The sequence below is a fragment of the Heterocephalus glaber genome, unplaced genomic scaffold, assembly GCF_053883595.1.
Source record: "Heterocephalus glaber isolate CG9 unplaced genomic scaffold, H.glaber_assembly_v1.0 deba00001553, whole genome shotgun sequence".
Classification (NCBI taxonomy): Eukaryota; Metazoa; Chordata; class Mammalia; order Rodentia; family Bathyergidae; genus Heterocephalus; species Heterocephalus glaber.
In genome coordinates, this window is record NW_028258344.1 from 33,711,398 (window position 1) to 33,737,718 (window position 26,321).

The 26,321-nt window shown below is 39.1% G+C and overlaps 2 protein-coding genes across 9 annotated transcripts in view; one reads left to right on the top strand and one right to left on the bottom strand.

The window, feature by feature from the left end:
• Tmem64 (transmembrane protein 64) overlaps positions 1-8,644 on the bottom strand; it is a 50,193-nt gene extending 41,549 nt beyond the window's left edge. For 2 of the 3 annotated variants that reach the window (XM_087190579.1, XM_087190578.1), the window contains exon 1: positions 7,675-8,644. In XM_087190579.1, the coding sequence (XP_087046705.1) occupies positions 7,675-8,451 (777 nt within the window). In that variant the 5' untranslated portion in view covers positions 8,452-8,644. The remainder of the gene's footprint in view (positions 1-7,674) is intronic. The other variant, XM_021255939.2, reaches the window with a different exon arrangement.
• A 54-nt stretch (positions 8,645-8,698) lies between these two features.
• Positions 8,699-26,321, top strand: part of Necab1 (N-terminal EF-hand calcium binding protein 1) — a 272,176-nt gene continuing 254,553 nt past the window's right edge. Inside the window, exon 1 of one of the 6 annotated variants that reach the window (XM_087190575.1) lies at positions 8,699-8,928. The gene's annotated coding sequence lies outside the window, so the exon portion shown is untranslated. The remainder of the gene's footprint in view (positions 8,929-26,321) is intronic. The other 5 variants (XM_087190576.1, XM_087190573.1, XM_087190572.1 and 2 more) reach the window with 5 other exon arrangements.

Consider the following 26,321-nt stretch of genomic DNA (forward strand, 5'->3'; position numbering starts at 1 on the left):
CCATAAAGAACGAGAAACTAGAGACATTTATAGCTGAATGGATGCACACTGAGGCCATAGTCATAAGTGAAATAAATAGGACAAACACGTGTAAATACCTAATAGTTTCTCTGATGTGAGAAACTGAAAGTGTAAATAAGAATTAAAATGTTTAAAATGAATAATTGATAGTTTGAAATAGGAAGAAAAGGTTCAAAGGGGTAGGGGTGGTAGGAGGGGAAGAGGAAAGGAAAGGGGAGGAAAGGAAAAATTATGAGAAAAGAAAAAAAATGGAAACAAAGTCTATGTAAACAGGGAAGGGTGGAGGGGGTGAAAGGTGGAGGGGGTGAAGGGCGGAGTGGGTGAAGGGCACACAGGTAATGGGGAAAAAAATAAGAACCAAGATATCTCATGTACAGGTACAAGCACTCAATGATAAACGTAAATGTATTGTTTACCTAAAATGTACCAATAAAATAATTTAAGGAAAAAAAATTGGAAATGAACTCTATTAGCAAAATGTTACTCACTGGACTGCTACTGCCTCGAGGGATGGACTATGCTCTGTTCACTATTATGTATCTCTAGCACCTAGAATAACAGTGTGACCACAGTAAGCAACTTCCAGTTACCTACTGAATGAATATTGAATGAAAACTAAAAGTAACCTGTGTGGTGAACCTAATGCTAAGGCTAAGACACTGGTTCAGTGGAAGTCCTGAGAGTTCTGGGAAAAATCTTGCTGCATAGAAAAAGAGTAAGGCAGAACCAACAGCTGAAGAAGGTGTTGGGGCAAAGAGGATTCCATTAATACCAATGTTTCCATCAATATATCCACTTGTAATGCAAAAATCATCTTCATATATACAAACATCTTCATCAATTCAATGTCTCTAAATCAGAACCTGATTTTAATGGCTCCCAAATAATTTGAGAGTCAATGATTCTTTGAGAATCTCCTACACACACACACACACACACACACACACACACACACACAGAGTAAATCTTCTAGGTGGTTATGCACATCTTAATGTGTATAATCTCTAGAACAAAAGTTGAAAAACTCTTTATACAGGGTTATTATATTTACTCATTCAATACAACTTTATCAAATGTCTTTTATACAAAATGACCAGCTTTAATCAGGAATAAAAATATGCAAAGATAGAAAAGTATAGCTGACTCTGTGGACATTAAAAGTTATATTATAGCTTATATGGTAAAATGTTCATTACATTAAATAAAGTCACAAAAATTATTTATAACATTAACTCACAATGTTATAAAAGAAAAATATATACTAATAAATGCAAAAACTTAGAAAAATAAACACTGAAATGTTAATGATTACCTTCTTTGAACTTTCTACGCTTTTCAGTCTTTACAATGAACACTTATTTTGTAAACAGATATTATTAAAATAAGCTTAGTAATACCTCTTCACTTTCAAAGATCATTTTAATCTAGGAAGGGATATTAAAACACTGCAAATATATTGCTATGACAATAGGGGCAAGATAAACATCTGTGACTCACAAGCCTACATGTGACACAGGAAAACCACAGAAGCTGATAACAAAAAAGGCAGAAAGAGAGGGAAACTGGTTCAAAGAATTGTCTTGGTCTCATATATTCAGTGGCTTTGTGAGGTCTGAGGCTGTGGCCCAAGACGATGGGCATCTGTAAATCTGTTGTCTTCTCAATCTTTCAAACTGGATTTGTATCTATGTTCCTCCAATACCAACTGTCTCTGTCTTTCTGTTCTGCATGAATCGTAACCATGCTAGGGAATCAGTACACTTTAATAACAGGAAGAAATAATCATTTGACTCCCTGGTGCATTGATGCATATTATGGCAAGTTATCTTTATCTGAATCTACAACTATACCTACACAGATTAGGAATTTCATAAAATGAGAAAATATTTTTATAAAACATGCTATCACTAAAATGTTTCAGAAAAGAAAATGTAATATTAAATTGTTGCTCAGAACATTTATCTTTTTAAGAGCAAAAGCCTAACTCCTCTCATTTTACAAATGATACTGGAGGCCAGACTCATTAAATGACTTGACTGTGGCTATCAGTTGTGAGACAGAACCAGAAGTTCCCAGAGTTCAGACTAACACATCGGCATATTTGTGGCCTCAGAATCACTTGTCAAATACTTATTTAATGATAACACATTTCAGTTCCACTGTGATTTAAATTACTGAAAGTAGTTTTTCTTAGTAATTTAAACTCTTTTTTTTTTGGTACCAGCAATTGAACTCAGGTCCTTGTGCTTGCGCAGCAGGCGGTGAAACCACTGAGCTAAATCCCCGGCCCTTGTAATTTAAACTCTTAAGAAAATTTATTCAATAGTTATACATGCTTTGAATCATGACATCGTTCACTGTTAATATTTCAGTCAGTATCATTTTCTCAAATTTCTGTCCCACTACCCAAAGACTACAACAAGACTTCCAGAACTGCTTCATAAAGTGACAAGAACGATGGGAGAAGTGTATTCAAAGTAAGGAGTAGTCTGGGGGGATTTATTCTTAATTTAAACATTCACTGTACTTTGTGATCACACCTTATAGGTGAGGATTTCAGGTTCTCTTCCTACAACTGCAGGCACTCATGCCTGGGGGCTATTTTGTTGCAGTGACGTTAATGAAAAAGTAGGCAAAGTTTTTCTGTGAAGTGCTAGGCAGGTTTTAGAAGCTTTGGATCTGTCCCAACTACTCAGTTTTTCCTTTTTAGTTTAAAAGTGACCACTGACAGCACAAACATGAATGAGCAATGCTGTATTGAAATAATAAGATTTTCATATGCTGAAATTTGACTTTCATGAAATTCTAATGCACATAAAAAATTCTAATGCACATGAAATATTATTTTGATATTTTTTCCTAGCCATCAAAAAGTCGAAAAACTATTTTTATCTTGTATGCCACACAAAATTGGGCAGCAGTTTGCTAAGCCCTGCTGTAACATCCTGGGATGACAGCTAACTCAGCTGTGTAGAACCCTGCAGAGTCCAACATGTGGGAGGTCCTCCACAATGTGTGTGTAACACACAATGCAGTCCAGGACAAGTGAAACCAGATGTCTGAGAAACCCAGTTCTTCTCAGACTAACACTAGTAACACAGGTAAATGAATAACTCTAACCATTTAAAACTGTGACCTTGGGCAAGTTATTCACTACTTTGTGCCTCAACTGCCTCAGCTACATGGTGAAGATTAGGGCTGGTGTCACCATTAAACGTGTAATGTGGGCATTACAGGACAGTGCCTGGCACTTAGTATGAGCAACACACATATTTGTTAATTTAAAAAAAATTTTTAGCTTCAGGTGTTCACTTTGGAATGCAGAGGGTAAGAAGAAACAAATAGTAAATAATGACCAAACTATGTTTTCTCTTTTTAAATCCTAGCTTTGCAGCAGGTGTTATCAACAAAACGTGTGGTTCAAAAGAGCAACTATAAACTACCGCAACATGACAAAGTAAATGTTAGAACCAAGTTTGCAGTATTTGTTCCGTATATATGCTTCTTAGGATTGGCTCCTATTGGAAACTGTTGTGATTATTAAGGGATATCATGTATGTAAATTTGCTCCACAAGTTGGGAAGTATTATAGTATACAACATATGAATGACAGGATCTTCTAAACTGTGCTTTAGGTTTCAAAGATTTAAGAATGACGGAAAACAGAATTTTTCATGTGGAATATTTCATGTGCTTAACAGAAGGAATTCACCAGTCTTTGACTTTTAAGTTTTTCTTTAACCAAAGCGAAAAAGAATGATTTTTATGATTTCCTGTACAGCAAGCTAACAACAATTGACTCAGATTCTTGGAAGTTTCTAGCACAGGAGGAAATCTGCTGCCCATAACAACTAATTATCATGTAATATTTGTGGATCAAAGACACTTTACAGGAAGTAATTTTGAAGTCTCCAAGGGACATCATAGCATGTATCTTGTAAGGAAATTTTAATGTTTACTAAATGCAAAATGAGATGTTATTCTTGCGAATGTTTTCTACTTTCAACTTTATCAACATGTTTCTTCTAGAAGGCTTTACTCTTTTAGGATTTCATTCCTTACATCTATATCAACCAATCCCTTCTTATTTCACCTAATACTTCTTTTGGTAGCAATTGATAAAAACAAGAACCTAAAGTTTCAAGGCTACAGATGGATTTTTATTTGCTATAGTTAAATAAGAAATATCCGGTCTACCTCTTAGAGTGCTGAGGACTAAATAAATGAACACATTAAAGGACACATATAATCATAGCTTGCAAGAGACAGGCCACAGTGGTAAGCCCAAGAATGTCTGCAATTCATCCCAAGGAAAAAAGAAAATCCATCTGAGGATTTCATGTAGGAGAGTACCAAGATTGCTAGTGAGTTAGACTGAAGTGTTTAAGAGGCAGAATCCACAGGACTTGGATGATGCTCAGACACAGAGATGAAGCAGATGGTAGTCCACCAGATGCTCTAGTACTCTCTCCTTCATGGCACGCTTACAAGTCTTTTGAGGTTCCTTGTGGCCATGTAACTTGTTCATGCTAGTAAAAAATGAGATTACTTACATGTGGAAACTTTAAAAGCTGGAAAGCAATTCTCCATGTCACAGGAACCAAGTTCAAGACAGTGACTTTGTCAGCTTGAATCTCAGATAAAACTGACATAAATCAGAGGACCCTTCCTACCTTCTCCCAAATTAAGACTGACCTGGACTTGTGACAAGCTGAATAAATCAAACATTGGTTTTTAGTCCACTGAGATTTGATGGTTGTTACTGTGGCATAATTTAGCCTATCCTGACTAATGCAATAAGAAAGTAATGTTATCCTAGATTTGTGTTTGGATGAGAACAGTACTTGAAACACATAAAGTGTTTCAAAATTTGTCAATGGGCACCAAGACTTGTGCACAAAGTCCTGAGCTCGATCCCCAGAATGAGAAAAAAAAAAAAAAAAAGAATTACTACTATAAAGTGTTAGGACTTTTGAGAATTTCAAAAGTGCAGTGTCAGCTTGCTTATTCCTTTCTAGCATACATTAGACAGGGAAAGACTTACGGTTAAGAAGAGATAAGCAAAGGAAGTCCTTTTCTTTTTTCTATATAGTCATCTTCTACAATCAGCCCCTGCCTCTGAAACAAATATAACTACCTCCAACTAATAATAATAGCTAGCAATTATCAAGAATTGACTATTAGTCATTAGTTTGATACTTATGTCTACTGTATTTTACATAGAGGAAATTAAGAAGGCCACACTAGAATAAGGACTAAGCAAGGGTATTTCCAAAGCTTGTGCTTCTCATGACCATGATACCTAACTTCCTCTCTTATATAAGCCCAGATAAATTATTTTAATGGTGAGTATTGAGAAAATGAATTGCAACCGGAATTTTTTTTCCCAAAAAGACAATTTCAAAGATAGGGAGGAAGTATAAAGCAAGAGAAATATGTCTGGAAAGGGGCCGCTGTGGGCAGCCAGAGTATGAGGTAGAGAAGACAGAGATAAAATGAAGTTCTAGATGGCAGAAGGGAAAGTCTAAAACTAACATCTGTCTCAACTATATTTTCTTTTCTCTTACATGTCCCAGGTGAATTCAGTAGGCTGTTTTAGTTGGAAGTGCTACTTCTGTAAGCAAACAGTTCAGAATAACAAGTTGAACAAGACACAATAATATATCTAGAGGATTCACAACGAACCCTGCTTATGGTTCTAAGAATTTTACTGTAAGATGAACGGTATCAGCAGATTCAGGGCCCCACACTCAGGTCTGTCTCCTGGTAGGTGTGTGATTCTGTGTAATTTCCTGGATGGTTGAGTCCCATTTCTTTCTCAGGAAAATGGTGGCAATAACACTTACTTCAATAGACCATTTTACTTTTTTTCCTTCTTTTTTCCAGATCCCGACATGTCAAATTGAAAGCTGCCCTTTGTCAAGCTTAGTTTCAACTACCTGTACAGGAATACCTTAAATTATTTCCAAGTACAAAATACAATATCCTACATATTTAATATGTAAGAGACATTAACAAAAAGAATCTACCATATTATCAAGCAATAAATATATAATGAGTCTTTATTATATAACCATGACTGCATTAGGCACTAAATATACAAGAAGAAGTAACACCATGGGTAGAGACCCCACCATCAGACCACAGTTCAAAGTTCGACTCTACCATTTATTTACTACCGAGGTGACCTTGGGTAAAAACTAACAACAGTCAACAACAAAAACCAAGATGTGACTGTTTGCTAAGCCAGGGTCTGTTACATATATTCATTTTATGTAATTTTCTCAATACCCTATGAAGTAGGTACCATTACTTTCCCAAATAGAAACTGAAGCAGAGAAAATAAGCAACTTGACCAAGGTCACCAGATTCTAAAACAGCAGGACTCCAGAGCACCAGTGGCAGACAAATAGTCTATATTTGCATAACCACCATCTGCAGGGCTAGAAATAAGATCTGGAAAGAGCCTAGCATAGTAATCAGCACATACTAGGTGGACAAGAAAAGGCACAAGGATACAAGTTATACTGGAAGGCAAAGCAAGCTATCAGAAGGAATCTATACAGGTTCCTTAGTTCCAAGCTTCTTTCCAAGTCCTAGGGCAACTGGTCTATTATTATGCAAGGTTGAATCATGGTTCATGCTTGTATTTCATACTATATGGGGCTATGAAGATACAATTTTAAGGCTGAGACCATTCCAAATTACTGTGATACCTCTTTAGTTCAACAGTTTCAAGTTGAAGGGCTGTGTTCCTGGGACTTTATAGGAGGTCTGTTTTAGAATCACTGAATTTGAAGAACACAATCATCTAGTTTAACCCCCGTCACTACAGAAATGAAGATAGGTTTACTAATCTGTTCCAAAGTCACGAAGTTTGCAAAGATCAGAATCCTTTCTTCCAACTAAATTGTCTGGTCGCTAGCAGTGTTTCTATGCTAAATCAGGTGCACAGTGGTGTACACTAACTACAGAAACCTATGTAGAAAAAGCAGAACTTGCATGCAAAAAGAGTGCAGAGAATGAGTATAAAGAAGGAAAATCCATGCTCACTGCCAAAAGGTCGTCTGTCCTATTTTGTTTTATTGACCCAATGGTTTCAAGATAAAGTCCCTGCAAAGACAAACAGAAGGCTTTTCTTCTTTATATCATACAACAGCAGATTATTTGAAGAAGAAAAGTCCTGTTACAAATTTAGGAAAGTCCAAAACACTCCACAACTATCCCCTCCATTGCTCATGCATCCTTCAGCCCCACGTCACTAAAACTTGAGTCAAAGCCTTGGATACCTTAAGGCAGACAAGAAAGAAAGTTGAGGATGTGAAGCCATACTCCCCAACTGCTGCCAAAATACAATGACAGATGTTAAAAATGGACATTTTCATTCATGCCTCCGACAAGTTAAAAGGTCGCCGCCTTTTTAATCATGTCTTAATTCCAAAAAAGATGCAGTTCTTTCTCTACCAGATCTCCTGTTCAGAACCCACAGTACATCTGTCTAATCTGCAGGATGAATTTCTCGGGTACTACGGAAAGTAACTATAATTCCTGTTGTCAGTGTCACTCCTCTGAGGGTACTTACCTGAAGTAGCGCCCTCCCTGGGTGCTCATAAGACCTCTCAAAAACGGGCTTAGGCCAGGGTTCTCACTTACCGAAAACACTGCATTCTGAAGCCCAAAAGGTATGGGGGTCAGTCTGGCCAGCGCCACCACCTTCAGGCCGCTTCCTCCCTCCACCACGCGAATGACGGCGCTCAGCTTGTCGCTGCTCTGGATCCTGGCGGCCACCCAGGCGGTGAGCAGCCGCTTGCAGACCACATGGGCGATGAAGGTGCCGATGAGGACGCCCACCACCATCAGACCCATGCCCAGCACGAAGCCGTACAGGTAGCCGGCAGCCACATTGAGCACGATGTAGCCCCAGCCGCAGGGGAACGAGACCACAATGAAGCCCACGACGAAGAGCAAGACGCCGAACAGAGAGTCGAGGCTCTCCACCCAGAGCAGGAGATGCTGCAGATAGCGGCGGACCAGGGCCAGGGAAGCAAAGCACAGGGCGGCCAGCGCGCACACCAGCACGAGGCTCCGGCACCAACAGGTGCTGCCGAGGCAGCAGCAACGCCAGCTTCTCACCTCCGCCACCCCGACCACCACGCCGCCGCCGCCCCCGGGGCCGCCTGCCAAGGCCCCGCCTGGCGCCGGCGACTCGGAGGCCGCGGGAGGACCGTGGCGCTCCAGATAGGCGCTGAGCAGGGCGCCCGAGGCCGCTGCCGCCGCTGCCGCGCTCGCCCCGCCCCCGAGCCCGCCCCCGCCCCCGCCCCCGGCCGGCGGCCGGGCCAAGCGGGTAGGCCAGTCGCCGCGGCTCGGGCGGGCGGCGTGCTGCAGGAGCCGGGGCAGCGCCTGGAGCAGGCTCCCGCCCGGGATCCACATGCCTCGGCACGCGCGGGCCCTCAGCCGGCTGACCCGCCCGCCAGACAGCAGCCCTCCATGGCGCCCGGCCTCGACTCCCAGCGGCTGCTCAGGGGGCGGAGACGGCCGGCCCGGAGGAGGTCCAGGAGTCCGCAGTGGAGACAGAGGAAACTCCGGACCCCTAGCCGGCCGAGCCCGCCCCTTTTAGCCACAAGGGGGCGGGGCCGCTGGGGGCGGGACGCGCGGCCCCTGGCCCCGCCCTCGTGACGCACAGCCCCAGGGAGGACGGGCCAGAGGCAGCGCGCGCCCGGGCCTTCCAGACTGCCCGCGCGTGCTTGCGTGTGCGTCAGACGCGCGACCCTGCCCTTGCCCCCAGACCCCGGTCCGCTGGCGGCTGCTAGGAACCTCCCTGTTTCTTCGGGGATTTCCGCAGTTACCTCAGCGTGGGGACAGCAGCTCTGTGGCGCTCACATCCTTAACTGTCTTGGCGAAGTTAAGGTATGAAAAATTCTTGGTCTGTTCCAAGGATTGGCTGTCCTCCACTCCGTCTTCCCGCCTTGGATTTGCCTCCCCAGGCAGTCAGATCTCCCAGTGGGTTTCGGAGAACTTGATCATTGAAGGAGCCAGCTAAATTGTATGTGAAGAGCCACCTTTGGCAGAATGTCCCGTCTCACTCCAGAGGTCTTTTATTAGTGCCAGGCGCTGAGCTAGCATTGGAACAGATTCTCCAGAGATTTCTTGAGGCGTCGTGCAGCCTCGTCTCAAACTCTTGTTTTTCGTCTTCTCGTCCCGATAGTATTAGTTTTCCTCAGGCCGTGGTAGCAACCTGGACACATCCAGTGGAATGTCAGGTACTTCACACTCACCATGGTTTGATAGGTACCAACTTAGGCTTTGGTGCAAAAGAGGGTTAGTTACTGTGTAACTGGTAAAGTTACTAATATCTGAATCTCAGTGTTTCTTTTTAAACTGAAAAATGAAGATATGAATACAACATTGCCTCATAGAATTGTTGAGGATTAAATAAAATAATACACTAAGGCGATTAGCTTGCTGTCTGAAATAGTTACTCAATATATGTTAACTATGTGGTGATATTCATAATCAAAAATATCATCTCCCATAGACTTGGACTTCCTTTTGGGTTTCTTATCCCAACAGAAAAGCTTATGCCCAGTTGCTTGCCAAATAATGATCAGGATGTTCTGGGTTCTTGCTGATGAGGTGCTTGCTTGGTCCTTTATGCTGTTCCCCTCAATCCCCTCGCTCCCAGGTTTGCTGGGTCAGCAAGAGTTCCTCTCTCATCATTTAGCTGAAGTTTCATTTCCTCTCTAGAAACATCCTACCTTCCACACTATCTTCTCATCACCATTATACCCAATTTGGTATTTCCTTTCCTCTCTCAGCCTACTTTCTGTGTAGCAGTTACCACATTTGTCCCATTGTCTGTCATTTATTACACCACTGTCTCCTTCTTTAGACTTGAATTTTTTCACAGTGGGCTCATTGGTTATTTAAGAAACTATTTGCTTGGCTTACAGATTATTGCAGTTTATAGGTGAAAAAATGAAGGCAGAAAAACCACACGACTAATAGAATTGCCTGGGCAAGAATACATAGAGCTGAAATAGGGTAAGAGTCCTGGATTTAGTACCATGGAGAAGTATCAATGGATTTCATGGCTGGTTAGGTGTTAGAAGAGAAGGATAAGGAGTGAAGGACAGTCTGAATTTCTTATTTGAAATAGTAGATAGATAAGAGAGCCATTAACCAAGAGAGAGAATGCAAAAACTTCATCAGAAAGATGAAAGGGTCTGTCTTGGTACAAGAGCCTTGAGATGTCTGTGATGCCAACATACTTCTGTGTTGCAGTAGGTGGTTGAAAATATAGATACCAGGTTAAAATGAGGCCTCTTTCCTAGAAATTTTGACATTGGTATATAGGCATCAGTTAAAACCGTGGTTAGGGATGAGTAAATAGCGGTAGGTGTGCTAAATGCTTCCTGTTTTCTTTCATGTACATGGTAGGATTGCATATCCTGGTCTCCTTATGTTTCGATTGAGCTATGTTCTATCAATGAATTGTGAGCATAGCATTTAATTGCTGGTGAAAGACCCTCCAGAACACTTTTCATCTTTGCCATGGTGATCCATCTTGGCCTTGCCTTATCAGTCATGGTTCTGGAGGAGAAAGAATGCAGAACAGAGTCCTAAACACCTCATAATGGACATGTGATGTCCTTGGTTGTTTCTAGCCATTGAAATTTGAGCATTTTATTACCATGGAAGATCTCTGTCACTTTTGAGTGATGTGAATGAGAAGAGGTCTAAGAGGGAAGCGTGGAGACAGTAATGTGCTTGCTAGACTCTTGTGCTTCTGAGACTCAGAGGCTGCCAAGTGAGAAGAAGAAATGAGAATATTTATTTGGATATTTGAGTAGCTATTAGAACCCAGCCACCTCTAAAGAGGATAAGCTGCTTTTTTTTCTTTCTCACTGTGTCTCTGTTCTCTATCCTAAGCTACTCTCATAATGAGAGCTAATTAATGCTGTCATTATTTTCTAGTCCACATTTCAGAGAAATATTACCCAGATGTGGAGCCCTTAGCTTTAAATCACCTGTAGGCTTCTAGCCAATTTGTAGATAGGTCACTCTTCATGGATCAGGTGTGCATTCTGATCTGAAATAATGCCACCCCTACTCAAAATACCATCTGACTCTTTTTCTTGTGGGAGCCACATCCAGGGGAATACAAACTACAATGGGCCACTTCCATTCTTGTGTCACTGTAATTTATTTTTCAAGATACTGTGAAAATTATATTTGACAGTTTGACCAGATGTGTCTTTATCTACATGTATCAGCCTACCACCATCAGCCCAAAGCCATTATACTGCGTAAGGGAAAAAAGCCTAACTTCTTGCTTGGCCTACAAAGCCCTTTATGATCTCACCTCTGCCTACCCGTCATACCTCATCTCCTGCTCCCCTTACCCCCACCACATTCTAGCACCCTGGCCTCCTGTCTCTCCCTTGGTTTCCAGTAGAATGAAAATCACCATGAAAATGGTCATATTTTCTCTCTTATAGACTCTTGTATCCTGGCTCCCTAGAATACCTGGCACACCAAATATTTTCAAGTGTATGAAGTAGATGATTATCAATATGCTTGTGTGATGACTGTTTTCCACTGTCCTCCATCCAAATTCATTCTCTATTCTTCCTTCCCTTGCTGGACATCTCAGGAGGTGAGCCTCTAGAGCTTCAGCCAGGTTCCATCATGTTGTCAGTTTCTAGTTAGACTTGAGTGGTGGGAGGCACCAGCAGAAAATTGAAAGATAGTAGAAGTGAGAGATAATAAAGGAACTTATCTCTTTCTAATCCACTTTCTCTATAGTTTTAGCAGTAGAGCTATACTTCCATGGGCAAAGTTCCTTCCTGCTTATCAAGTTTCTAGCTCTTTACCAGCCCTCGTACTAGTTCCTGATGCTCTGAGACTGGATAGTCCCACAATGGCTCTAGACTGTCTACAGAGTGGAGAGCCAGAGAAAACAGTAGCTACTCAATCCAAGAAGCAGAACAGAAGGACAAATGATACAGCTCCAATCTGAGGCTAAAGGCCTGAAAAGCCCCTTGAAGAAAATCTAGGTTCATGGGGTGAAAGATCTGAAGTATGATATTTGTAGGCAACAGTAGCAGAAAAAAACAATACATCCATTGAAGAAAAGTTGAACAGGTGTGTATGTGTGCAAGCTTCTCCCTTCTTCTGCTCTTTAATTCAGTCCTGGCACCCAAATATTGGATGGTGCTGTGCACATCCAGGGTGAATCTTCCTCACTCAGTTAACTAACACACACGCCACTGTTCTCTGGAAACACCCTCACTGATACACCCTGAAGTGTGCTTTACCATTTTCTTTCTAATTCCTCTCAGTCCAGTCAATTTGGCAATCAAAATTAACAGGCATAGTTAGTCTCTACTGGTACTTCTATTGCCTACTGCGACCTGGACCGACAGCATGGCAGGCTAGAGGCTACCAAGGTCAGTGCAGCCAACACTTGCGTTCATATAACTTACACAAGGCCACATAGGGAAAGTAGTGGAATCAGTTTTCAAATTAAGAGTAAATTCAGGTGTTATGTGGAGATCAAGAGAAACTGTTACGCTACAAGTCCAAAGACGGGGCTTAAGAAGAAAGGAACAATAATCCCCAAGGTAGCAAAGATTCAAATCAAGAGAAGGACCCATGAGCAGCCCTTAGATATTTCTTTTAAAAGTAGCCAAAGAAAAGAACTTTCAGTAAAGGGCAAATTACAGTGGTTTGAGAGTGGTTGGTGAGTACAAAAGCATGAGGTTAGAAAGCCTTTTTGACAATCTTGAACATGATGGAAAAAGTGTCAGGCAGAAAGGAATACAATTTGAGAAGATGGGGATATTGTTTAGAGCGTAATTTACCAAGAACCATCTATTTTATAGCTATAGATTTCTATGTACTATATGCAACATTACCTTCCATTAAACTTAAGTACATCCATAACAATAAATGTTTCATTACATGGATAACGAAGCTAACTGTGACACTCAGTTCACTGTGATATATTGTTACTCAGAAAATTGTTCCTCAAGCAGAATTAGTAGTCCCTTTGGTCTGGGTTTGGTGGCCTGCTATGTTTTTGCCTTTCTTTGCCATCTTTTTATATCTTTCATGGGAGGGGGCCAAGATTTGAGGATTCTGGGCTCAAAAATTAGAATCAGGCTTATTTTATAGGCTCCAGAAGCCTTAAGATTTTCAGGAAACTTTGTACCAAGTAAAGACATACACCAGGAATCCCTCAAAGACTACTGCTATGCAAAGGAAAGTGGGAAAGGAGCTGCTTCAAATGGTGGCCTCAGGAGCACAGTGCTGTTCTTCAGTGGGCTCTCCAGCTAGTGAGGAAAGTAGTCTGAAGACCCTTTTTGGTGCATTTCACAGAAGACAAGTCTCTTTCCTTTTCAGGCTTGCTTAAACTACATTATTTAAATATGTAGATTCTGCATAACACTTTTTTTTCAGTGTTAGCAACTAATTCTTTCTGAATAATGGATTTTCAGTTTATCCCCTCAGAGTATATCAAAGGTATATGCCTTGCCAGATGCCTTTGAGAAGATAAAAATGAATTAGTTACATTTTCTACTTTTGGGGAATGCAGTCCAATCATCAAGAAAAGAACAGTAACTTCCATTATAAAGCTGATGTGATGAATGCTTCTGAGGCTGCTTAGGGCTTGGGAAGACAGGTTTAAGGAGAATGATTCTGATAGGTTTGCCATTTCCAAAGCTCATAGTTCTGTTCCTTGGTTGTATTTAACTAGATATTTCAAATTAAAGGCTTCCTTGAGGAACTGAGTTAATTGTGAAAATAACCAATCTTCTTGAACAACTTGCAAGTCCAACTGTACCCTTGTCATGAGCGATGTTTCGATCTCATCCAACATTGATCTGCCATTGTTATGTTTACATGCCTTTCCAGACTTTACTAAGTACATACCTGTCTTCTTGGTGGTGGTGGTAGTGGGGTATCTACAGCCTCCTTCTCCTCTTATGCTGATAGTCATTACATATTTAGCCTCAGAGAAGTGGGTCTTGATGGAAGTGACAAGGTTTAGGGGAGAAAAGGAAAGTCTAGAAGCCATACTAATTAACACTATATAGTATATTATGATAAGATAAATAGAAAATATCCCATTTAAGTTTATTTAAATATGTAAGAAAAATGAAAATTCAGAATATTCTATTACCAATGGGACTTTATTTCCTAGTATAGAAAATATAATCGAGACTGATATCGATTACTTCCACCAAACAAATCCATCACTTTTTTGCCACACATACATATAAATAGAATTGTTTTCTAAAATATATTACGTACTTAATGTTTTTTTCAACTGTTCTCATGAAACAGGACAAAATCTAAGATCAGAGAAAATTTTAGGAATTTGAGCTTGACTCTAGAGTTACATCAAAAAAATTTTTTTTCACTTATTAGGTATGAGTTAGAGACTTAAAGTGTTCTCTTGATGTCTACCTAGGCTTCCTGTGACTGATCTGGCTGATTGTCTTATCAGTTCATGACATTCTCAAGCCGGTGTTAGCAGTTTCAGAGGAACAAAAGCGGAAGTCTCTCAGAAGATTTATCTTCAGTTAAAAGAAAGGAAAGGATAAAAGCCCAGGAATAATAATATCCTTACCTGCTAAATCACCAAGCAAAATCTTACTCAATAATTTCTTACTGGGAATGTCTATGATCCCCGCAGTTTGAAGGACACGTTGGGGTGGGCCACCAAGAACCCATCTTCCATGATAAGAAGGAAAAAATAATAACTATAGCACAGAATATTAGGTATAGTGACAGCACAGAAGGAAAGAATGACTAAATCTCTTTGGAAGTCAGAGGAAGCTTTGCAGCATAGGTGATATTTGAGCTGGATTTTGAAGGATGAATAAACTCTTATTTATATCCTACTCATTCCAAAAGGATTTAAAGTGCCTTGCAGGATCTGACTAGACAGTGGGGGAGTTGAATAACCTTTCAGACACAGAAAGTGCCAAAGAACAGAATTGTGAAAGGGCACAATGTGCTTGGGAAGTAGGATATTCTGGGGGAAGCAAGGCAGACAGTATCATTTATCTGTACTGTCCTCTAGCACTGGTTTTCAAACTTGAGTGTGCCTCAGAATCCCCCAGAGAGCTTTGAAAAGTACAGTTCACTTGGCCATATCCCCAGAGATTTTGATTCTGAAAGTCTAAGTTTGATTCTGCTAGAGGTGGACAGGCAAGAATTTACCTTCCTCACAAATTCCCTGGTGATATTGGTATAGCTGGTCTTGGAATCATACTTTAAGAACCACTTTTAGATTTCTGGATTTTGTTCCATGGTCAATTAGAAGACCTGGAATTTTTATAGTTTGAGAAAGAAATAAATATATTTGGATTTAGAAAGCTTACAAAAAGAAGCTTTGAGGAGCATTGGGGATTGAAACAAGTTGGTAGATTATTTCACATGTCCAAGAAACAGAGTAAATGAGCCTGAACTCATTTGTGCAAAAATAAAACAGACTTGAAAATTTCTAAAGCATCAAGATTACTTAGAATTACTGGCAATGGAGAACAAGTGAAGGGGAAGACATTTGGCATGTTAAAATTATGTCCAGGGATGGGGTTGTACCTCAGAGGTAGAGTGCTTGCCTATCATATGCAAAGCCCTGGGTTTGATCCCTAGTACTTAAAAAAACTTATTTTTCATAATGTAGATGAAATACTATATTTATGTATTCAAAGAATCTTACTCTGCCAAAACCTTAAAAATGGGTTCCAACAAGTCATACAAAATTTCAGATCATTTTCTTGTCAGTGTTGTAGGTTAGGCCTTAACAGTTAAACAAAGACATGGGTTGGTTATGGCCATCAGCAGTCATACCTCAAAAATGCATGACATGAGGCCCATGTAGGTAAGAGTAAGCCTTGCTAAGGAAATACCTTCTAGGGTGTTGCTCATCAACTGTGTCCACTCACTACACTTTGTACAAGTTATCAATTGTGTTCTTTCTAGACTCAGTGTTATTTTTAGGAAGTTTAGGAGCCCCTCCCAACAAACACAGCCTCAGTTAGTGTACAAGATTTTATGGACACAAGATAAAAGTATTATTGACACTAGCCAAAGCCACAAAAGTGGAAAGAGAAATATATATGAGCCATTCAATCCTAATGATGTTGACTGTATAATAACATGCAGTGAAGTTTAGATATTAACTTCAATTCTCCCTCTAGCAACTACTGAACTTTCAGCCAAGTGTGCTTAAGGAACAATCTATGTTCCATTCTCTTTTCTTTTGAAGAAGCTTCTTCTTAAGGTGTTCAGGTTCTATGGACTCTCTGATGTTTTTATACTGTTCTTGCCTCCTGCAGGGCTGTTGAAGTGGTCAAGTCTTTGTGTAATCCCTTTTTAAAAATTGTTTTTGTAATTTTTAACTTTTTCCATCAATATAATCTTTGCCCATAGTATTTATAAGGAAGTTGCTTCTTTCAGTCCTCATTCATTCCTACTGATAGCTCATTAGCTTCTTTTTGTTTCTGCAGAGCACTAACTTTCTAAGTCTCTTGAGTGCAGACTCAGTGTTCTGCTCCTTGGCAGTGATTCGGTGGTTGTGGGAAGAAAGTGTGGGATGGGATGAGAGGAAGGTAAATGTTATATTTTGTTCCTTTTAACTGGAACAATAACTCTTATATTGCATCTAAGCTGAAAACAAATTTCTCTCTTGGACAGAAATAATATCCTTACTTTATAACAACCTTAAGTATAGTCTTTGGCTCCAACTTTTCAGAAATTTTCTGATTCTTTACTATTTCATGCTCACAAGCTGCAGGAGATTGCAATATTGACTATGCCCAAAGCAGGGTGTAAGCAGTGCAGGCTGTAAGGGGTTAACCCCACAACTGGCTTGTTTATAGAAGTGAGTCCAATGGAAGCTTATGTGCTTAGGTCAGAGTAACTCACACCCAAATTCCTTTCCTACAGTTAAAACCTTCTTAACTAAAAGGATAACCATATATTTTCTAATTACAACCGTATATTTTGTCTATTCTGTTCCTAATTCAACAATGCTTTGTCTTGTCCTTTACCAGCCTTACCTCCATTAGATTCCATAGAAACTGCACGATTGCATATCTTCACATTTAGTCTCACCCTTGCACATAGCTCACCTTTACCCCAATTTGATTACTAATAAAAATTAGTGGCTTGACAAAAAAAACTCAGTGGCTCGGATGGACCAGTCCCTTTGCTGGGTGAGCAGCATTGGCCGACTTGGCTCCCTGGTTTCTCTGTCTCTTTAGTTCTGTCTTTTAGTTTTTGTCTCAGCTTTGTGCCAAGCAGGAGATCAGAACCTACTGCAGAAGTCTCTGATAACAAGCCATGTGGAAACACAAGTTTAATCGCCAATTGAATTAGAGGGAATTAATCTATTACTCCTCCTCACTACATACATTTTGAACCAAATGAGAAAGACACATAGTCAAATAAATGAAGATCAAAACTTTAATTCTATTTCTGAAAGAGTAGATGGAGAAAGTGCCTTAGAACAAGAGCCAAATAGCAAATCTATGCTGCAGGTCTACTCCTTTGAATAGCTCACCAGAGGCAATGTTTGAGCCTGCAGGTCAAGAACATTAAACTAGATCAATAATTATCACTCACCTAGGTCATTCATGAGTAGAGGGTGAGAAGCCATGTTAAACACTACTGTACCTCATGAAAGTTGGAAGACAAAGTAGTTAAGTCAGACATTTCTTACAAAGAATTTTAAAGACAGTTGTAAGAAAATAACAATGATAAACAAGAATTGTGTCTAACAATGATTCTGAACTATAGAATATAGTAGTTTCTTCTGTAGCTGAAGCCAGTCTGAGCCCCACATTGGGGCACCACCTGTAGCTGACCCACCCGGCCAGCTTTATTTGGGACCCAAACCCACTATTTTGTTCTCCCTGACCCAGGGGTGAACAAAAATGAATGATAAAGAAACATGGAGTCATTTAACATGCGGGCATCCAGGGGGCTCTTTCCTCTTAGTAGGCAGAAGAACCCCTCCCCTCTCTGGCTCATCTTACCTTTATTCAGCCAAATGTGGGTACAAACAATCAAAGTAACACCAGATTCATCTGCTTTCCAATATCCATTAGTACATACTCTGGTAAACAACTTGACCTTAGGTGTCTTAACTTTTCCCTAGGGGCTGGAGATTTAGCTCAGTGAGTCTGCCACCTGCCTCACAAGTGTAAGGCCCCAAGTTTAATCCCCAGAACCAAAAAAAAAAGTACAATTTAACTTTTCCCTAGAACCTGCAATATGCAATCACCTCTGAGTGCAGCCTTTCTCCTTTGTGCTCACAGAGGAGGCCAACTAATCCTCAATTCTCCTCTTGTCTCCTACATTCTTCCTTTAAAGATAATGTCAGGGGCAAAAAGGAATTTACAATACTAAGAGAATGCTTACTTTTGAGGCTATGAATGAAGATGATGAATGCTGTAATGAGACGCATAATTTATATTACCTCTATTTATGATGTATATAATTTTAAAAAGACATAATTAAAGCTTCTTAAAGTTGTCACATATTATTAGTTTCCTCCAATGTAGTCCTTCATCCAGGCATAGTAGGAGAGTTAAAGTTAGAATCATGGCAACGCTGCTAGAGATGCCATTGTCAGCCTGACTTGCAGTTGGAGGAAGCCACGTGAATACATTGTCACAATGGAATGGCAATGTAGAATTGATATAAGCAGCTCTAATCTCACTTGTTTAAAATGAATTGCCTTGCTCTCCAGTTTCCCCTTTCTGAGCTGAGACACTGGCATGACAAAGACCCATGGTACTGAGAGCCTTAACAACCTAAAGGAACAGAACAGCCCTATAAGTCTAGCCTAAGATGAGAAAAATAATTGTTTATTCAGGTGACTTTGGTTTAAAAATTTTCTTTCCTTTTTTATATAATAGCTTAACATTTATGCTATTGTGATAGCCAACTTGACTCCATTTGTGTAAAGTCCAGTGATTCCAGGTGGTCACCTCCCCATTCCCTCCTTGGGAGTCCCCTCAGTTAACGTGTGCCAGACCACTGCATCCTGCAGTCTAAAACAATGTGTTACCTTTACATCTTCCCAATTGGTAGAATCTTTACAACCTTGTAAATAGGATACTTCAACTAAACTGTGTGAAACTTCCCCTGACCCCCACTAACTTAGCAAAGTTCTGCTCCTCTGAAATTCTGCTTGTGCTCCCCCTCTCCCTGAGCCCTCTCCAATTAGGAGAGCCACTTAAAAGGACCCCAAAAGCCACTTTTCCTCCTGGAGAGTTTTCCTGGCTTGAGACACTCTCCAACACTGACTGACAATAAAAGACTCAAATTTGGCTCAGAGTGGTGGCAATTCTCTGTAATATCTTGAGATTAAGTATAACACTACCAAATACAAACATTTATGCCTCTTTTGAAAGACATTTAACATAGTTGATAGAAAGAAATCTGCACAATTTGCTACAGTAGTGGATTGAATAGTAGTCTCCAAAAGATGCTTGCAAAGAGGACCTATTAATGTGAGATTATTTGTGAGAAAAAAGTCTTTGCAGATGTAATTAAGATAAGGATCTTCAGCTGATATTATATTGGCTATACAATCACAATTTGGTACTCGGCTCCTTTGAAACTTATCAAATTTTGTCCTGGTATTCATATTTTGTTTTGGACTTAACACACAAGCTAGTACTTGTTGGAGTCAGTTGCCTTGCGACTTGCTTCCTTTTCCAGCCAAAACAATTTGTTTGGTACTTGCATTTATCTTATTTATTTATTGGTATTTGTCTTGCCTCTTGGAACCAACTAATGGCACGTACAAATGTACCACTCTATTGGATTAGGTGGTCCCTAAATCCAGCAATATATATCATTTTTAAAAAGGCCATCGTAGCTTTCCATGATAGCCTGCACTGTGTTTCTCAGATGCAGCGTGTACTTTTATCTTTGTTCTTTCCCTCTTTTTCTATTTACTTGGCCCAAGCTCACTCTGCAGAGCCAGTTTCTCTCCCACTCTTCATTTTTACTTTCCCAAATAAACTTTGCTACTGCTACAAAACAAAAACAAAAACCCAACAAAACAAAAAAATAGAAGAGGAAAAGACAGAAGAGAAGAAAGCCTTGTGAAAACTGAAACTGACATGCAAATGATATATCTACACATCGGGAAATGCATAGAACTACCAGAAGATGGAACAGCTTATGAATTCTAGAGTTTTCAGAGGAAGGATGACCCTTGATTTTAGACATCTGAACTTCAAAACTGTGAAAAATAAAGTTTTAGCCACATAGTTTGTTATGCTTTGTTAAGGCAGCTTTGTTAAGGCAGCTCTAGGAAACTAGTCTAGCTACCTAATAAAAGTTGATAATGAAGATGAAGAAGGTGGACATTCAGAAATAAAAGGAATAATTTATTTTGCTATGAAATACTGATGAGCATGGAATACTAATGTAATGTGTCAACTGAAAGGTACAGGTGAAAATAGGGGAACACAGTCCTAGTTCTAATACTAGTTTCACTGATTTCATGTAAGATTGTGGGCTATTTGGGGATGAGAAAATCACCCACTTGTTGGACAAATGAGTCTGATCTAAAAAAATCAGACGCATGAGGAATGATCAAAATATATGATGAACATTTAAATTTTCAAAATTTATTACAGTAAAACATATTGCCATTAACCTCCCTCAAAATACTCCCTGCCACTTATCCTATCTTTCTTACTACTTTCGGGGTTTTTTTGGTTTTTTTCTCAATACCAGGAATCAAACTCAGAACCTTGCACTTGCCAGGCAGGCGCAGCACCACTGACCTACAACCCCAGCCAGTTTTCTTGCTACTCTCTGAGAAAGTTCTGGAAGTCTTTTTTCATGTCTTTAGGAGATGTGATCCAAAAGTGGCTACCAAGTACCATCCAACAGAAAGGCAAGCTTGTAAAAACATTAGGACATGTCCTCCTTCATCTTATTTACTAGATTTGTCACTATGCAACTTCTTGCTCTTCCCTAAAGTCAAAATAACCGTGAAAGGTAAACATTTTAATCTGTTAATGACAAGGCAGCCATGACAGTACAACTAAAGACATGAAAAAAGATTTCTGGAACTGCTTCAGAAAGTGGCAAGAATGATGGGATACGTGTGTTTAAAGTGAGGAATATTTTGAGGGGGATTAATGACAAAGTGTCTTTTACTGTAATAAATTGTTTAAAATTTATACATTCACTGTATGTTTTGATCATACCTCATACAGTTTGTCCCTCAGTGATCATTTCAGCTGGTTATATTGATAAAAACTTTTATTTTTGAAAAGGTTGCTTGTATTTCTTTCCTTTTTTCTTTTTTTGTACTGGGGATCAAACTCAGGACCTTGTGCTTGAGAGGCAGGCAGAGTGCCCCTGAGGTTGCTTGTATTTCTAAAACAACCCACATTGCTTGTATTTCTAAAACAAGTCACATAAAATAATTTCTTTAAATAAAATAGCCACTTACTGTGTAGTACAGTACCTCACTTCACTAGCGGGAAACAATTTGGTTTGCAAACAGAAGTGTTCCACAAAGCTTTGCTTCTGCTCACGAAGTGTGCATCAAGTGACAAACACGACCAGGAGCATCTTCCCCAGAACTGTGTAACAAACTAAGTTCGTGAACCAAGGTACCACTGTATTTTGTTAAATTCCTATTAACAGTTATTTGATGAGTTGAGGAATATACTAGAAAAATTTGAAAGCATAATTGTTGTAAATACTAATCAAAATGGAGTAATAATTTAATATGAAAATGAAAAAGACTATCTTAAAGGGACTTCATGTACATTTTAGTAATATCTGTTATATTAAGAGTTCCAGTAAATCATATGAACAGTTTTAATGGAGTGCACTTAGGCTTCTGTCTGAATAATCTAAAATTTATTTTAGATTAGATTCATATTGGTGCTATACGCTACTGAGGCACCCTAAAGAGTATCTTTCCTGATATTGCAGATAAACTATAAAATAGTACAAAATCTATTGTCCAAGTCATCTCCAAATTTTAATTTAAAACCTAAGACCCTTATTAGATTTTCTCATTGAGGACAGGGGTGAGGAGAATACTCCTTAATTACTAGGACAAAGTCATATGGAATAGTCCTTATGCTTCTAGCTAGTCCTCTAGTCATGCAAGCAAACAGAGGTACTGTTCTAAACATATTTCTCAGTCCAAAGTCATTGTAAGAGCTGGGCATGGTGGCATACACCTGTAATCCCAGCACTTGGGAGGCTGAGGCAGGAGGATCACCATGAGTTCGAGGCCAGCCTAAACTACATAGTGATACCCTGTCTCAAAAGAACAAAAAACAAAACAAAACAAAACAAAATCATTGTAAGAAAGAAATATTTGCAATGATCTTGAGAAACTATAGTACTAAAAAGAAAAAGACAAATTGAATGAGTCAATTTTTAAAAACAGTAAGGTTATAAAATGGCATTTTTGTTTAAGTGCCTAGGTGTTTACTATGATTTTAAAATGCCATGTAGTGTTTACCAGCTTATTAGATAGAAGCTTGGAATATATTTATATACATTTGAGGTGGATAGCATTTTAACAAATCAATTTTTTGGCATTAAATTATACCCATATCTTCTCTCAGTAGTATTGAATTTTGGTAATACAATGTTTGATATACAAGGTTGACATGAAATTAATTGCCATTTTATTAAATTAAAGAAGCCAGAATTCACTTTTTAAACACTATTTGGGTGGTAGAAAAAATAAAGCCAGCTTTGTGTTGACATTGCTATTTTTTTACTCTATCTCAATAAGATTTTTGTTGAACTAAAGCCATTATATTTCTTGGAATGAAACTTCTTTAGCACCGGGGATCAAACCCAGGACCCTGCGCTTGCGAGGCAAGCCTGGTGCCACTGAGCTAAATCCCTGGCCCCTAACATCTGTTTATAGAACTACTTTTTCAGACAAATTGAAAACTATTCCCCTGGTGAAAAAATGTTTGCTGTTATTTGATATATAATTAAATCAAATGAAAAATAATGGCAAGAGTAGGCAAATACTAAAGAAAAACATCATTGTGCAAATATCCTCAGAAAAAAATGTTGGAAAACATACGTTTTCATGTGTAAATATTACCACTGAGTTTGCCATTATCTATTAAAGTCAGTAGGAGTCATGCAGGCATACATTTCTAACTAGAATAGGAGATTTCAATAATTGCTATAGTCTTATAATAAAGTATACGTGAATTCTTGTTTGAATTATTTTCAGCAGGAATTCCTGTTTCCATGTTCAGCTTTTCTGCTTACACAATGTTTTGAAATGCCATGTTCCTAAAAAAAAAAAAAAAGAAAGGATGATCCCTGCTCAGTTGTAAATTATCAGGTACTATATTTGTTTTTACAAACCTGACTTTCAGCTATCGCTTGGGCATTTACATGTTTGTATAATAACAGGTAACCTCCAGTTATGTTTTGGTGTTGTCTGTATAGACATTTCATCTCAGAAAGGCCTAATATCTGTGAGAGAGCAAACCACTGGCAGATTGTGCTTATTTAAAGTCTTCTGGGATTAGCCTAATGGTTTCTTTACCTGACTCTGGTGGCTGTTGAAGAACAAAATTAATTGGAATTACAAACAACCCATGTTACTTTTCACAAATAAAGAAGATATGTTATAAGGGATAAACAGAAGCAGTTTTAACTCATTAGATTTGGTGGAGACTGTATGCTTTTGCTGCCTGCAAGATTTGCCTTCCAGTTGACCTACTAATTTGAAAGCACTACTGAACAATCTCTGCCTGTACGACCAGTCCCATTCATGCCTGAGACACTATGAATCAAGTTAGTATTTTTTTTCAAGAAATTGTTAGTAAGTAAATAAATATACCAGTCAGAAGATGGGCCACATCTCCAGGCTGCAGGTGTAAATTTACAGGGCACCAGTATTTTAATCACTGATGAAACTATAATAGTGGATGAGGTCATCTGGGAAAGAGGAGTAGAGCAATTTTTATTAGCTGTCTAAAACCCATGCCCCTCTGCATAAACACATCTCCTCTCTCTACCCCATCATCACTGACAACCTTAACCTCAACATGTAGTGTTCCAACTTTTGTTCTTGTGGTCTACATTACAAAACCAATATTTTTAGATTATTTTCAAATTATAATCATGCTTAGCACTACACTGTTTTGGTGAGTGATGCACATATACAACAATGGTCCCTTAAGATTATAATGTAGCTAAAAAAATTCTTATAAGCTAGTGATACAACCCATTACTTATATGTTTGTGGTGATGCTGGTATAAACAAACGTACTGCCAGTTGTATATAATTATGTACAGAACATCATACTTGATAATAATGATAAATAACAAGGTTGTAGGTTTATATATTTACTATACTATACCTCTTATCATTATCTTAGCATGTACTCTTTCCACTAAAGAATGTGTGCTGTAAAGCAGTATGCTGCATCAATCCTCCAATAACTTCATACTTCTTGTGTTTACTGTGTCTCTTGATCCCATCAAAAGGCTCTGTGGAATTACTGACCTACATACCATTTACATTTATTAAGTACATCCTATGATGTTTGTAGAAGGACAAAATTGGCTAATGGATTTCTCAGAACATACCCCAGACATTAAACAACGTGTGACTATACCATAAAATTAATATGTATTTTTCAGCTGTACATTGAAAACTCCTGGGGATAAAAGAAGCAGCCAACTGAACAAGGGCTTGATAAAGGGAATATCCATGGCCAGTTCACCTACCCCACAGGGTTGCTAAGAGCACCAAATGAAACAATATAGGTGGAGATCTTTGAGACTCAATATACAAAACCCAGAATCTATGTAACACTTGCTGGAAGCATGTGTGCAATAGAAAATTGTAGAATGGTACATTACAGAGATTAATTCTATTCATTGCACAATTTGACCCACATAACTAATGTGACTTAGGGAAAATATATTTTATTACCAGCATTGAAATCATTTGCCCCCCTCTTAATGTTCAGTAGTTCAAGTCAAGTAGAATGGCTCACAAACACTGTGCATGTTAGGATAGCCATCCTTTACTCCACGTGGGCAGTCCTGGGTCTTTGTCAAGACCTTGTCGTGCTCCCTGTACTGCTTTGCAGGTATCTCGTTGCTCTATATATCATACCATTTATATCAACTGTTAGGGCTTTCCCTAATGCCAATGACAATAAAACATACTCTGCAAAGCAAAATAGCATTTTTACTTCTAATCCAATTTTTCTTGCTTATACTTTTTGAAATTTGGATGAGGCTAAGGCACTATTTTAATGGTATTTTTGTCAAAATATACTAAGAATACCACTTAACTTACCTGAACTAATCATCTTTTCCTCATATCTCTGAGGGCTGTATTCTCACAAAACAGATGATTGAGGGAGAAAATAAACAACAACAGTAAAAATGTGTATTAGTTGGGAATTTGGTTTGAAGCCACAGTCCAAAGCTCTAGAAAACCTGGTTGAATACATGAGAGGCTTCTTTTTCTTGAGCTTGTTTGCTTAAATACCTTCAGGCTACAGCAAGTTCAACATTACAGTGGTTCACTCTGCACTTTTATTTTTTTCCCCGTGACTTCAGTATGCCACTAGAAATAGGAAGAAGAGCAATCAAGAAGACCCTGTTAGCTCTCCTGTGTATTGCTGTAATTGTCTGGGTTGTGCTCCAGACTTAGAAAGAGGGAGGCAGAAGAAAGATCACCCTGCCATCTCTCACCCTGTCTTCACCCTGACCTGCCAAACAGCTGACTGGAAGGGAGACAAGGCAGGTTTATGTTGACCACTTTCCTGACACAAGTGAAAACTCCAGAAAAAGGAGCTTACTCAAGATCCTGTGATTTTTAAAAAATAAAATCAATTCTCCTCCCTAAACTGACAGAATGAGAAAATGTAGAATGGAGCTCTATATCTAAGAAGCAACAGAAATATTTCAAGTATTTGAGTACATTTTATAAGGAAAATATATTACCATCTTCTTGTGTTCTGTTAGCTCTCTGATACAAAGGCGTTTTTTCCCCAAGTCCCTGAAAAATAAATCAGCCATCCTTTTGATTCCTTGGGGACCAGTGAAAAAGTCTGAGTGCACACACATTTTTTACAATGTGTCTCTGGCACCAACTCAGAGCCCTAGTGAGCAAGGCTGAGTCATGGAGTTCTACAAGGACTCCTTTTGTGCCCTTGGCCCAAAGCCTAGATGAAAAGAAAGCAGAGGCCTCTTTAACTTCTCTGCCCTCAGCCTACACTCTCGTTTTT